Here is a 14,185-nt window from a genome sequence, read left to right on the forward strand (position 1 = left end):
GCCATCTATTTTATCTGGGTCCTCCTTCCACATTCACAAAGGCCACCTTTATTTCTATAAACACTCTTTATGTTTACAATCTTAGAGAATACAATATAGTAGAATACTACCACACACGCACAAAAATATCTAAGTATTAACATTTATTTCTAGTAGCTACATTGCTTTTTATTTGTGGATGAGAAGTTGGTAATTCTGAACTTCTGAGAACATGATAATTTGCATGATTCACCCAGAAACTCAGTATAATAAATTATTAATATTCAAGTTGATTGGTTTATTCAAATTTATTGTTTTTTTCCAATGGCTAGAAAACAAAAGGAGAAAAATACAGTAGCTATACTATGATTGATTTTTAGAGTAAGGACTTCAAATAATCACAAAACAAATATTTTCAATATAGAAAATATTAAAATTATAAATTAAAATAATAAAAAAGTAAAATTGCCTAACATTAATTTTCAGTTATACATAAAACTTGCATACTAACAACTTAGAAAGCAAAACCAGCCATAGTTGTTGATAATAAAAGCTCAAAACCTTCAAGTTAATCCTTGAAAAGTTGTAAAATTTGTTTTTCAACCCTAAAATAGTCTGCTTAAAGTAAATTTAAGGTATATACAGTATAGGTATATTCATATATTTTTAAAGCATGTATACTTTACATTTACTTTAAAATATACCATAAAGGAGCTTATGACATCAAATACACAGTTGGGTTTTAGATAAATAATTCATATTTTAAAGTGTAAAATAAAATTCGCCATATTACTCTCTTCATTCCAAATTCTGTGATAATCTCATTCTAAACATGGCTATATGCTAAATACACATGGGAGGGCTTTTCTTTTCTTAAAGATTAAAAAGTTGTTCTTACCCAACATCAGTTTTATTCTGGATAACATTGATTTCTTCTGGACCCAGCTCTGGGATCCATTTCTCTATTTCTTCTGTCCAAGGGTACCTCAGAGATGAAGGGACCACTATTAAAAGAGGCCATTCCTCCTTATAGAAGTAAGCGATGCCAATTGCCTGAATTGTCTTTCCTAGACCCATCTAAATTAAAAATAAATAAATGCTAAAATATTTTGAAAGAAAATGTTTAACAAATATTTTATTTAAAAGTATTATCAAAATAATTTTCCAATGTAAAATCATCTGGATTACATAGTTAATAAAGAGCTCAAGATTATCATGGCATTTTAAATTTATTAAGAAAATTATATTATTTTCAAGTCATTTGTGATTGAACTCAGAGACATAAGGACCACTAATTTAAAATATTAGTTACACTGGTTTCAAACAACAAGGTTCTACTGTATAGCACAGGGAACTATATTCAATATGCTATGATAAACTATAATGGAAGAAGATGTAAAAAGAATATGTATATATGTAACTGAATCACTTCGTTATACAGCAGAAATTAACACAACATTGTAAGTCAACTATACTTCAATTTCAAATATCAAAAAAATTAGTTATACTGATTTCATACAACTTAATTTTACAAAGATGTATGTGACCATGTATAATTCTCCTCTTGGAGAACACAAGAGTAAATACTTTACCTGTACAGCACAATATCATGTAATTTTAAAGCTAGAATAAGTCTTAAATCATGCACATTTTACAACAGAAGTAAGTACAGAGAGGTTAAATTATTTGTTGAAGTTCATAGTTAACTGGATGAAAAAGTAGTATGAAAGTCCACATCACGCTGTCTCGACTGTTTTCACAGTTATATCACAGTGCCCGATCTCTAAGCTGTCCCCATTTAAAAACTGGTTACTAAATGAATGTCTATAGTGGTTTTGTTCATAATAGCCAGAAACTGGAGACAACCCAGACATGCTTCAACTGGTGCATGAATAAAAACTGTGGTATGGGCTTCCCTGGTGGCGCAGTGGTTGAGAATCCACTGCCGATGCAGGGGACACGGGTTCGTGCACTGGTCCGGGAAGATCCCACATGCCGCGGAGCGGCTGGGCTCGTGAGCCATGGCCGCTGAGCCTGTGCGTCCGGAGCCTGTGCTCTGCAATGGGAGAGGCCACAACAGTGAGAGGCCCGCGTACCACAAAAAAAAAAAAAAAAAAAAACAAACAAACAAACAAAAACAAAAAAAAAACTGTGGTAAATCTATACAGTGCAATATCATTTAGCAAGAAAAAAGGAATAAAACTGGTATAGACAATCTTATTTACAAAGCAGAAAGAGACACAGATGTAGAGAACAAACGTATGGATACCAAGGGGGAACGGGGTGGTGGTGGGATGAATTGGGAGACTGGGATTGACATATATGCACTACTGATACTATGTATAAAATAGAGAACTTCCCTGGTGGCACAGTGGTTAAGAATCCACCTGCCAATTCAGGGGACATGGGTTCGATCCTTGGTCCGGAAAGATCCCACATGCCACGGAGCAACTAAGCCCGTGTGCCACAACTACTGAGCCTGCACTCTATAGCTTGTGAGCCACAACTACTGAGCCCACATGCCACAACTACTGAAGCCAGCACACCTAGAGCTCGTGCTCTGCAACAAAGAGAAGCCACTGCAATGAGAAGCCCACATACCACAACAAAGAGTAACCCCCATTTGCTGCAACTAGAGAAAGCCTGCATGCAGCAATGAAGACCCAACACAGTCAAAAATTTAAAAAATAAAATAAATTTATTAAATAAATAAATAGTGTTTGTTCCTTTAAAAAAATAAAATACAACAGATAACTAATGAGAACCTACTGTATAACACAGGGAACTCTACTCAGTGCTCTGTGGTGACCTAAATGAGAAGGAAATCCAAAAAAGAGGGGATATATGTATACATATAGCAGTTTCACTTGGCTATACAGTATAAACTAACACAATATTGTAAAGCAACTATACTCCAATTAAAAAAAAATCTCAAATGCATTTTGCTAAGTGAAAGAAGTCAGACCCCCCAAACTAGGTACTACATGATTCCATTTTTATGTCATTCTGGAAAAGATAAAACAACAGGTACAGAAAGCACACCAGGGGCTGTGTGGTGGGAGGAGGACACCAGCATGCGAGAAGATTTGGGGACTGACTGAACTGTTCTGTATCTTGTGGTAGCAGTTCCATGCCTGCATTGGGCAGAACTCATGGAATTGTACACTAAGAAAGGTGAATTTAGGAGGGAGGGATAAAGTAGGAGTTTGGTATTAGCAGATACACACTACTATATATAAAACAGATAAACAACAAGGACCTATTGTATACCACAGGGAACTAAATTTAATATCTTATAATAACCTATAATGGAAAAGAATCTGAAAAAGAATGGATATATACATATACATATGTATATGTACAACTGAATCACTTTGCTGTGTGCATGAAACACAACATTGTAAATCAACCATACTTAAATTTTTTTTAAAAAGTGAATTTACCTAAAAGGGTAAATTATACCTCAATAATCCTGACTTTTAAATAAAGTAGTTACTATTATGAACCATGAAAAAGACTAAAAGACATAGACGCTGCTTATCAGACTCTTCAAGGAAAAAAAAGACAGAAACATAAAACAATTTAAAATAAGTTTTAAATGCTGAGTGAAATGAAAGAAGAAAAGAGGAAAAATGAAGTTGTGGACTTTTAGCAAGCTTCCATTATGGAAACATGGTAAATGGAATGCAGGAAGTGGTTTTGTTTCTGACCTGGCATATAGTAATTACTCAGACATTATTTGAAGGTATGAGTGAATGGATGACTAAATAAAAATCTAGGACTTTAGGGCTTCCCTGGTGGCGCAGTGGTCGAGAATCCGCCTGCCGATGCAGGGGACACGGGTTCGTGCCCCGGTCCGGGAAGATCCCACATACCACGGAGCGGCTGGGCCCGTGAGCCATGGCCACTGAGCCTGTGCATCCGGAGCCTGTGCTCTGCCACGGGAGAGGCCACAACAGTGAGAGGCCCGCGTACCACAAAAAAAAAAAAAAAAAAAAAAAAATCTAGGACTTTATAAATTCTCTGGGACAGGCAAGACCAAGGCACAGGAAAGGTGTTTACGATTTTTAACAAAAGGGAGGAAGATAACTGAAAAGTTTTTAGTCTAAGAGCAATTATATTTTTAGTTACCATTTCAAAGTTTTGAGGCATAACATTCAAGTACAGAGTCAAAACAAAGTCTAAAAGCTTTCAGTGTTGAAACAAGATGCAGGTGAAGATAAAACATTTTTTCTACCTAGTATTTTAAGAGTAAAATTGAGGATAAGTTCAGCAGGGCTTGGTAACAGGTTAAGCTAACTTAGGAACTGACACACATACACAAAGCACCCTCCATATTTTATTATAAAATTAAATAATTTAACACCTTAATATTCGATATCTCTTTCCAAGAAGTAGCACACAACCCAACCTTTAGGCCTACAGAGTCAAATTTAAGATTCACCTAGTGGTAAATCTTAGCCCTAAAGGAAAAGAAAAAGCTTTCACATAACTTAGTTTTGTAAATCAGAACCAAAGAGTAATTATGCACCAATATAGAGTATAATGACTGATACGTTTCCTCGTCCTCAAAACCTGCCAATCCTCAGAGCTGAAACCACTTAAACAAAATTCTGGGACCAAGTTAGTTCCAAGGCAGCAGAAATTTAAGAATTACAGATCTCACCTGGCTTGAGATCATTAGTGTTGCTTCTTTCCTGCAACAACTCTGACCATGAGCACAGTTCCAGGAACTGAGCCATGGCCTTATTTTGTGTGTGTGGACCATACCACGAACCTGTGCCCTAGTTGTGAGTCCCTAGCTTTGCTTCCTTCCTTGGTTTCATCACTCATTTTCTAAATTTCAATTTCTCTAGAAATAGGGGTCTGTTTTGCTTCCCTGATATCCTGGGAAATAGGATTCTTTCTTTGGGACTCAGATTCTATCACCAGGTCCTTACCTTTTGCTTGTTGCTAAATTTACTTAGTGCCAATCACCTGCTGACCTGGACTTTGGTGCTCTTCACTTAGTGTGACTAACAGTGTTCTGTGTTGGCCTGCCAGGCACCCACTGGTGAACCAGTTTCCAAAATTTCCTAATATTGTCTGCTACTGAGATCAAGGATGTAGGTCTTTCCGGATACTATAAAACTCTTATCAGAGGAAAACACAGGCAGGACACTCTTGACATAAACTGCAGCAGTATTTTTTTGGATCTGCCTCCTAGAGTAATGGAAACAAAAGCAAAAATAAATAAACGTGACCTGAATAAACTTAAAAGTTTTTGCACAGCAAAGGAAACCATAAACGAAATGAAAAGACAACCCACAGAATGGGAGAAAATATTTGCAAATGTGACCAACAAGGGATTAATTTCCAAAATATACAAACAGCACATACAGCTCAATATCAAAAAAACAAACAACCAAAGCAAAAAATGGGTGGAAGATCTAATTAGACATTTCTCCAAAGAAGACAAACAGATGGCCAACAGACACATGAAAAGATGCTCAACATCACTAATTATTGGAAAAATGCAAATCAAAATTACAATGAGGTATTACCTCACACTCGTCAGAAAGCCCATCATCAAAAAGTCTACAGGGCTTCCCTGGTGGCGCAGTGGTTGAGAGTCCGCCTGTCGATGCGGGGGACACGGGTTCCTGCCCCGGTCCGGGAAGATCCCACATGCCGCAGAGCGGCTGGGCCCGTGAGCCATGGCGGCTGAGCCTGCGCGTCCGGAGCCTGTGCTCCGCAACGGGAGAGGCCACAACAGTGACAGGCCCGCGTACCGCAAAAAAAAAAAGTTTTCCTTGAGTTTTGTTAGCTTGAATGAAAAATCTCAGAATCTGATTAACTTGGAATCACTGAAAAGAATGAATTTCTGAATCTGCATACCTGATTCAGGTATCTGATTTATCTGAAGATAATACTCTATCCTGGTTGGAGGATTCACCTAAAAAATGAAATTCCAATCAGTTTTTTTTTTTTTTTTTTTTTTTTAGCGATACGCGGGCCTCTCACTGTTGTGGCCTCTCCCGTTGCGGAACACAGGCTCCGGACGCGCAGGCTCAGCGGCCATGGCTCACGGGCCCAGCCGCTCCGCGGCATGTGGGATCTTCCCAGACCGGGGCACGAACCCGTGTCCCCTGCATCGGCAGGCGGATTCTCAACCACTGCGCCACCAGGGAAGCCCTCCGATAAGTTTTTATCTAGTTGTTTTTCGTAGTAACACCCCAAATCTTCTATTCATCATCTCTTTGTTAAAAGATCATGTAGTTAAATGACTAATGGTGATTTCTAGAAATTAGAAACATAATCAGTTGCTAATGTTCTTAGGTATTTATTTTTTAAATATTTGCTGTTGATTATTCCTATTTTGGGCACCATCAGTAGAAGATAAAATTTGATAGGACAAATGCTAACAAAACATGATTCCAAATTAAAAAATAAAAATATATTAGTGTAATCTCATGTTCCCATTAAGGAAAGAAATTATACATAGCATAGAATAGCTGAGTTCTAGATAAAATTTATCAATAGGAAAATAATTGGCTGAAACTACTTTTACCCTAGAAATAAACTTTTAAATTATGTACGTATAGGTGGTTCAAAGCTCTGAGCTCTAACTACCACGGAATTAGTTAAAGTGGAACTGTCCGGTGTTTCATAATGATTAAGCCTAAATTACCTATTTGGAACAAAAGCCTTGACTAAGTAATAATACAACTGTTTAGGTAACTACATAGGTAGAATTAAAAAGAATACATTAGCTTCAAGAGAACAGTTTTTCAATATTTTCAAAATAATGAATCACTATTTTACTGAGGAGAACAATTTTAGGTTTTCTAAATGTCTTTTTCCATAAAATTAAGAGCAACTAAATAACAATGATCCTAACTGACACACTGAATTTCAGTTTCAATTTTTTGTATTGTGATGGCTTTTCTACAGGAATTGTATACAAAAGATACCTGCTGATTGAAAAATTTTTGAAACTAGAAAATTTCACTAGCATTAGTTATAAGCAGCTTGTGGATTGTCTTTAGAATAGGTGGCCTATTTGTTCTCGAAGATACCCCTTTGGAGGACTTTTAAAGTATGTAGATTTTAAATCTTAATGAGGAACTAAATTAAGTAAAGAAACCTACATAGAAAAATGTTAGCCTGAAATCCTATGTTCTATTATTTATTATTGTTAAGGAAGTGTATGTTTTAGCCAAAGTATTTAAATGTTCTTAATTTTCTTACCTATATAGAGGTTTAGATGGTATATCTGAAAATTATTGTTTACTCTTAAAGGGGAGAGAGGGAAAGAGAGAGAGGGAGTGTTTGTGTGTGTGTGTGTGTGTGTGTGTTCATTCATGTGCTCTTGTCTCACAGGGGACTGGGAGCAGGAAATAGACCACAGGAATATGGACATACAGGCCCAATCTTCTCTTTACTCAAGAATGAAGAGGCTATGCTTTGGGAAATGTGCTGTCACACTTCCCTGATGGTCTGGCTCTTCCTCGTGGACTGAAGCAAGCCATCCCCTGAAGGAAATACGCTAGGATCATGTGAGGCTGGAAAGGAAGTGGGCCTTACAGGGTAGCAGGACAGGGCAAAAATCTTCTCTCTCTAAAGACAAAGACACTGACTTGAGGCTGAACCACTTGAGTGAACTCGAGTAGGCCTGTACTCTAAAGCACAGCTCATGATGCCCATGAGAGGGATAGCAAAAAGTAAAGCAGTGAGAAGCCTCTGCAATGGACAGAGAGGCTGGATCTGAGCAAATGTGCTTTAAGAATACTATTTCTAGTATTAGCAGTTAATGCTACACACTTAATGTTGTAGTTTTATTCTAACCAAGTCTCTAGGAAATTTTATTAAAAGTCACAACTTTACAAATGGGGTAAAGTATTACCAACAGATAAATCTGAGTAAACAGTACAGGGATGTTCTTTGTACTATTCATATTCCCGCAACTCTTCTGTAAAGATGAAATAACTTTCAAATAAAAAACTAGAAAAAAAAAAAGTTACTGCTCTACGACCTATTATCAGTTGTGCTGAGAGGAAAGACAACAGGGCTGTCCTATATTTTAAAAGGAGTGGCCAAGAAGAAATGTTTCTAAACTATTCCAGACAGTACTAAAAGGAGAAAACTTCTAAATTCTCTTTAAATTATTTTAAAAAGTCAGCAAAACCCGAGTACTAAAACATGAAAGGCAGCACAAAAGATGATCAAAGATCAATTCCACATGTGATTATTGAGAAAACACTTTAAGGAGACTAAGAATATAGAATTCAGTAGACTTTTAATAGAATAAATAACATGACCAAGAGGAGTTCAAGTACAGGAATAAAAAAACTTTTCAGTGTAAGAAAGTCTGTTACTATAATTGACAATGTTAATAAATCAAAGGGAAAATGTCATATGATAATCCTTAGATGCTGAAAAGGCAACTAAAAACTTTTGACTTTAATTCTTGATAAAACTCTTTACTATTAACTATTACTAAAAGGAAAATCTCTTCACATTAGAAAAAAGTATGTATCTCAACCAAAAAGGTTTTACCATGTTTAATGGAGAAAAAGCATTCCCACCAATCTCAGAAACAGGAGAAAAAAATGACAAATATAAACATTAAAACAGATGGGCAAAAAGTGTATTAGTTGCAAATAATATGACCACGTACATAGAAACCAGAAGAATTAATAGAAGAATGATTACTATTATTGGTAGTAATACCTAAGTATCACCTAAATAATTCTGGTAAGTGGCTACTTCCAAATTATTATGAAAAAAGTCTGGTCCTTCAAAGGAATATTCAAAACAGAGCAATGAAACAGAGGAGAATGTAGAAGCAAGACATATATGGGAATTGAGCATGTGATAAAGGTGGCATTTTGGGGAAAAAATGGTTTATTCAACTAATGATGTTAGGAAAATTAATTAATAAAGGAAACCAGAATATGTTGCCCCAAAATATGCCTCTCTGACATAAAAATTATTTTGAGCTGAAGGCAATTAAGAAGTATTAAATGCAGAAAAAACTCCCTCCTTTCCACCTAAAGGCAGGAAATAAATTCTCCTTTTCCTGGAGACAGACTCTTATCAGTCCAGGAAGGCACCAGAGGAAATCTACAAACAAACCTTGTTAAACTAACTCTTATCTTCCTAGTTACATTTTCACCATTTACTACTCCTAGCCCAAACCCCTTTGCCTTGTCAATTCTTCACAAATTTATTGTGTGATTGTCTAAAAGATATAAAAACTTGCTGCTCTGGTCACTTCTTCGAGTCTTCATTCCCTTGTGATGGCTCTCATGTACATGAAAAAATTCAATATAATTTGTATGCTTTACTCCTGTTTATCTGTCTTTGTCAGTTTAATTTTCACACCCAGCCAGGGACCCTAAGAGGGTCAGCGAGAACTTTTTACTCCTCTACACTAACCACTTAGAAAAATAATAAAAGTGGGTCTTTGCCTTACCCCTCACTAGAAGACAATTTCCAGAAAGATCAAATATATATATTCTGGGACTTTCCTGGTGGTCCAGTGGTTAAGACTACATCCTTCCAATGCAGGGAGCACGGGTTTGATGCCTGGTCGAGGAACTAGGATCCCACGTGGCGTGTGGCATGCCTCCCCCACCCCACCCCCCCAAAAATATATATACACACTAAGAAGTAACACATAAAAGTGATAGAAAAAAGATGTGTAGAAATAAAAATAAAAAGAGTGGACATTTAAATTCATTATATCAAATCCAAAAAGCATAAAGGAAAATACAAAGAGAACTACGTGGAAACCAAAAAAAAAACCAGAATTGTAATACAAATGACAAAAGGCCAAGTTCCTCAATTTATGAAAAGTTTCTACTAGAAAGGAAAAAAAAAAAAAAAAAAAGGACAAACAATCCAATAGAAAAATAGAGAAAAGAACTGAACAACCCACTCACATATGTAAAGTACGTTCAACAACCATCAAAAGATGCCCAGGGTCACTCACACTTAGGGATGAAGAAATCAAAACTTTGAGAAGCCATTTTTTCACCTGCAGAATAAGATGAATAAAAACTAAAGATTTGATAACAGTGTTGGAGAAAGTTTGGAGAAATTTGCACTTCTACACTATTGTAGATATAAATAGTGATTTGCCATCCAGCAAGTCCAATACTTTGACTTTATTCAGGGATATACTTGCATAGTATGCTGAATCATTAAAGAAGAGACCAGTTAGAGAAATTATGGTACCTCCATACAATGAGATATTATCTAATCATTAAAAAAAATGAAATAGATCTATATGCTGATATGGAAAGACTGGTAAGTCATAGGCTGCAAAATAGTACACGGAAAAGAAAAATAGCATGGTAAATATGATCCAGTTAGTATTGAGAGAGAGAAAGGAAGAGGGGAGAAAGAAGGAGAGAAGGGGGTGGGCAGGAAGAAAGGGAAGAAGGGAAGGAGGGAGGATGGAAGGAACTACTGATAGTGTTACCATTGGAGGGAGGGCTGCAGGGGTAGAACCGGAAGGCAAATGCTGACTTTGAGCTCGTATTAAGTCTTCCGTGCAGTGTACATATCCCATCTGAAAAAATATTATTTTGAGGGGGATGGTAAAGGACAGAGAGAAAAGTTCTTTTAAAAATATGCAAGAGGCTATTCGAGAAGTAGCAAATTTCTGAATATTAAATTTAAGTGTTTATGCCAAAATCTGGTCAACTGTGACCTTATAACAAAGGCAGTCTACTAAATTACTCTGACATTTAGGTGGGGTGGGGGGTGGTAGAGGAGGGAGAAGAATGAGGAGAGGGAACAACATGAATTAAATGCACATATTTAAGTGTAGAATGAAAGAAGTTTTCCAAAAGAAATATTGGTCAAACCCACACTTAAGGAAAAATGAAGAAGCAAAAAACGAAAAAGCCTAGGGTTGTATGATGTCTCATCCTATTTCTGCTGATGACAAGGTCGAGACTCAGAGTAAGTCACGTTTCCTAATATGTTTGGATTTTCAATCTATAACAGTGTGGAGGCTATGTATTATATTACTCATTTCAAGGGAGTAAGTGGGAAAATGTATAAGGAATAATTTATGTTTCCTGGGGAAAAACAATTTCATTCAATTAAAAAAAGAACAATCGCAATGTTTTGAACTACAAAACACAGAAAGAAAAACAATGAACACAGACTATAATATTTTAGAAGAATTTTAGTTATACCTGTAATGTGGGCAGCAATCTGTTCATACCATATTCAAAATCTTCTGTGATGTTCATTGAAGGGTAGCAGAATATGCTCACCCCAAAATATGCCTCTTTGGCAAAAGGATTACTCTGTGCTATATTTTTGAGAAATAGCACACACAGGAAAAGCTTTGAAGATGAAGTAGAAGTTACTCTTTTGAAAGAAAAATTTATAAAAGAAAACTCTATTTTAAGGGCATCTCCCTCTCCATACCTGGAATAGAGGGATGACTTTTAAATTACAAGAAACTCTTACAAATGAAGAAGGCACTGACTTAAAACCACACAACAAATCTTATACTTGTTAACCATGCTTTTCCTAGAAACTTCCTATAAAACCCCTCCTCCACCCCTGGCCCCTGTCTTATTTCCTTTGTGTTTAGCTGAACATGGTATTTAAGGTGGTGGCTTGGGCCATTTATGGAATTTTACTCATGTTTCCTAGGTACCTCCCCTGTAGACATGTTAATAAACTCCTGTTCATTTTTCTCTTGCTAATCTGTATTTTATTACAGGGATTTTCAACCAAGAATTGAGAAGGGTAGAGGGAAAATTATTTTTCCTCCTCTACATTCATATTTAATCTTAAAATGGTCACAAAGATAGTAAAAATGAGGTAACTATGATGTAACATGTTCAGATGTATATGTATTATCATTCAAACATTACTACTCCTAAGGTACAATTTGAATTAATAAAAGATCATGGGGCTTCCCTGTTGGCGCAGTGGTTAGGAATCCTCCTGCCAACGCAGGGGACACGGGTTCAAGCCTGGTCTGGGAGGATCCCACATGCCACAGAGCAACTAAGCCTGTGCGTCACAACTACTGAGCCTGCACTCTAGAGCCTGTGTGCCACAACTATTGAAACCTACGCACCTAGAGGCCATGCTCCGCAACAAGAGAAGCCACTGCAATGAGAAGCCCGCACACCACAACGAAGAGTAGTCACCCCTCGCCACAACTAGAGAAAGCCCGCATGCAGCAACAAAGACCCAACACAGCCAAAAATAAATAAATAAATTTATTTTTAAAAAAAGTTCATGATAGAATAATACAGATTGATAATGCTCGATAGTTCAGAAGTAGATGTTCCATATATTTTTCATATCTTAAAAAATCTGTTTTGTAATATTAAAATCACGTGAGCAAACTCTAATAAAATTCTTTACATTTTCTCCATATGTATTACAGGATTAGTGCCTTGGCAATTTCTTGAAATGAGAGCCCGACACAACACAAAGAGCACAATTATAGATGCTTAGGGGAAAAAAAAGAAAGAAAAAAGGAAAAAAAGAAAACATGATCCAATCTTTTGGTAATGTTCTAGGTTCTTAAAATCTATTATACTTATGAATCATTTGGATATTAGTTAAAAATTCAGACTCTAAGGCACCAAATCCCCAAATCCTGACTTGAAAGAACTGGACTTTTAAAATAAGGACCCCAATTCTCATGGGGATGGCTCTCAGGCTGCATTTTGAGAATAACTACTCTAAAGATTAAACCTTGGAGAAAAATATCTCAGAGTGCTTTTGCCTAATTTTTGGCCATTTTCTCCTCAGGAGAAAAAAAAAGAGAAGAACAAAACTTAACACTTTCAGGATTTTATTCTTGAACTTCTTATTAATTGCTGGAGAACCCTGTTCCTTAACTGATTTTCAACTCCAATTCTAAGGCAGTATAAACACAGTGCTTTCTATTTCGCTATATAGTATATAGAATAACTCAAAAATATATATATATCTTTATTGGCGTATAGTTGCTTTTAGAATAACTTTAACAAAAACAGAATTTGGCTTCTAACTTCATAATCTATTTAGATAAACTAACAATTTAATAGAAAAATAATTTCAGAAGTTTAATAAAGGCTCTGGAAAGGAATCTAATTTGTGTATTAATTTGATTATCTGTTATTTCAGGTAAGCAAAGCACTATATTTAAGCCATCATAAACAAAACTGTTTAACAACTGGAGGAATAAATAACTTACATCACTAAAATTTCTTGTTGTAATGAACAGGGAAATCAAAAAGAGTGCATTTAAGGAAAGAAAAATGTATGAAAAATACAAAATTATCCATGTTGTATAATAACGCTATGAATATGCTGATCACAAATGTAAATAAAAGAGTCTTTCAAAAGTATATGAAAACAAGGACTAAGAAACAAAAGAAAGACAGTGAACATTTGCACTTGGCAAATTGATTATTGCCAATAATGATCAGAGATCAACTAGGCTAGAAATTTTATAAAAGAGAAAATGAATTCTTTACTTGGATAGTGTAAATAATTACAGCATGATGTTTTATATCCTTTTTTGTGTGGCAACACTATAATTAATTTGAAGACAACATCAGAATAAAGAACCTCATGCTGAAATGCAGATAGTATATTAAAATAATATTTTCTTCAGTTATAAAATCGTGGTGGAAGTGAAGTAAATAAATAAGGTCACCACTTATTTCTGACAAGAAGAAAATTACTTTTGCTTTCAAAGTAAGAAATCAAATGCAAATCAATCAAAAGATTCAGAGAAAAAATTTTACGAGGTTATTAGAATGTTTTCAGTTGAACTAGTACTTGTATTAATCTGTCAATTCTTGTGTTGACACATAGCAATCACTTTAGAACCATTAGAAAGAAACTGAAATTTCAATCCAGTAATTTTTGAAAATGTAAATTAAGCAATGTCAGAGATTCACTACTCAAATTCAGAACTGAGACCCATTTAAACTGGGTCATATATTATAATACAAAGGAAGTAAAACAGAAGCCTTCATAAGTTTCTTTTTAAAAGAAAAGTAAGAATAATAAATGGTTACATAAAATGAAAAGAAAACAAGGAAGAAGAAAACAAAATGTTAACCACATCTTTTACCACTTGCCAAAATGCCACTAAAAATAGAGCCCTACTGAGTTGGGTAGATAGCTGTCAAAGGTTAAAAAGTAAAGGATGATCATCAAAGCCTGAGATTAGGCATTATTTGCT

The 14,185-nt window shown here is 35.6% G+C and overlaps 1 protein-coding gene across 7 annotated transcripts in view; it reads right to left on the reverse strand.

Moving 5' to 3' along the window:
- The window catches only part of ZRANB3 (zinc finger RANBP2-type containing 3), a 285,790-nt gene that overhangs the window by 117,948 nt on the left and 153,657 nt on the right, over positions 1-14,185 (reverse strand). For 6 of the 7 annotated variants that reach the window (XM_067025920.1, XM_067025924.1, XM_067025926.1 and 3 more), the window contains one exon: positions 878-1,056. In XM_067025920.1, the coding sequence (XP_066882021.1) occupies positions 878-1,056 (179 nt within the window). Of the gene's footprint in view, positions 1-877; positions 1,057-4,919; positions 5,010-14,185 lie in introns of those variants that run through there. The other variant, XM_067025927.1, reaches the window with a different exon arrangement.

The sequence above is a fragment of the Kogia breviceps genome, chromosome 2, assembly GCF_026419965.1.
Source record: "Kogia breviceps isolate mKogBre1 chromosome 2, mKogBre1 haplotype 1, whole genome shotgun sequence".
NCBI classification, from domain to species: domain Eukaryota; kingdom Metazoa; phylum Chordata; class Mammalia; order Artiodactyla; family Physeteridae; genus Kogia; species Kogia breviceps.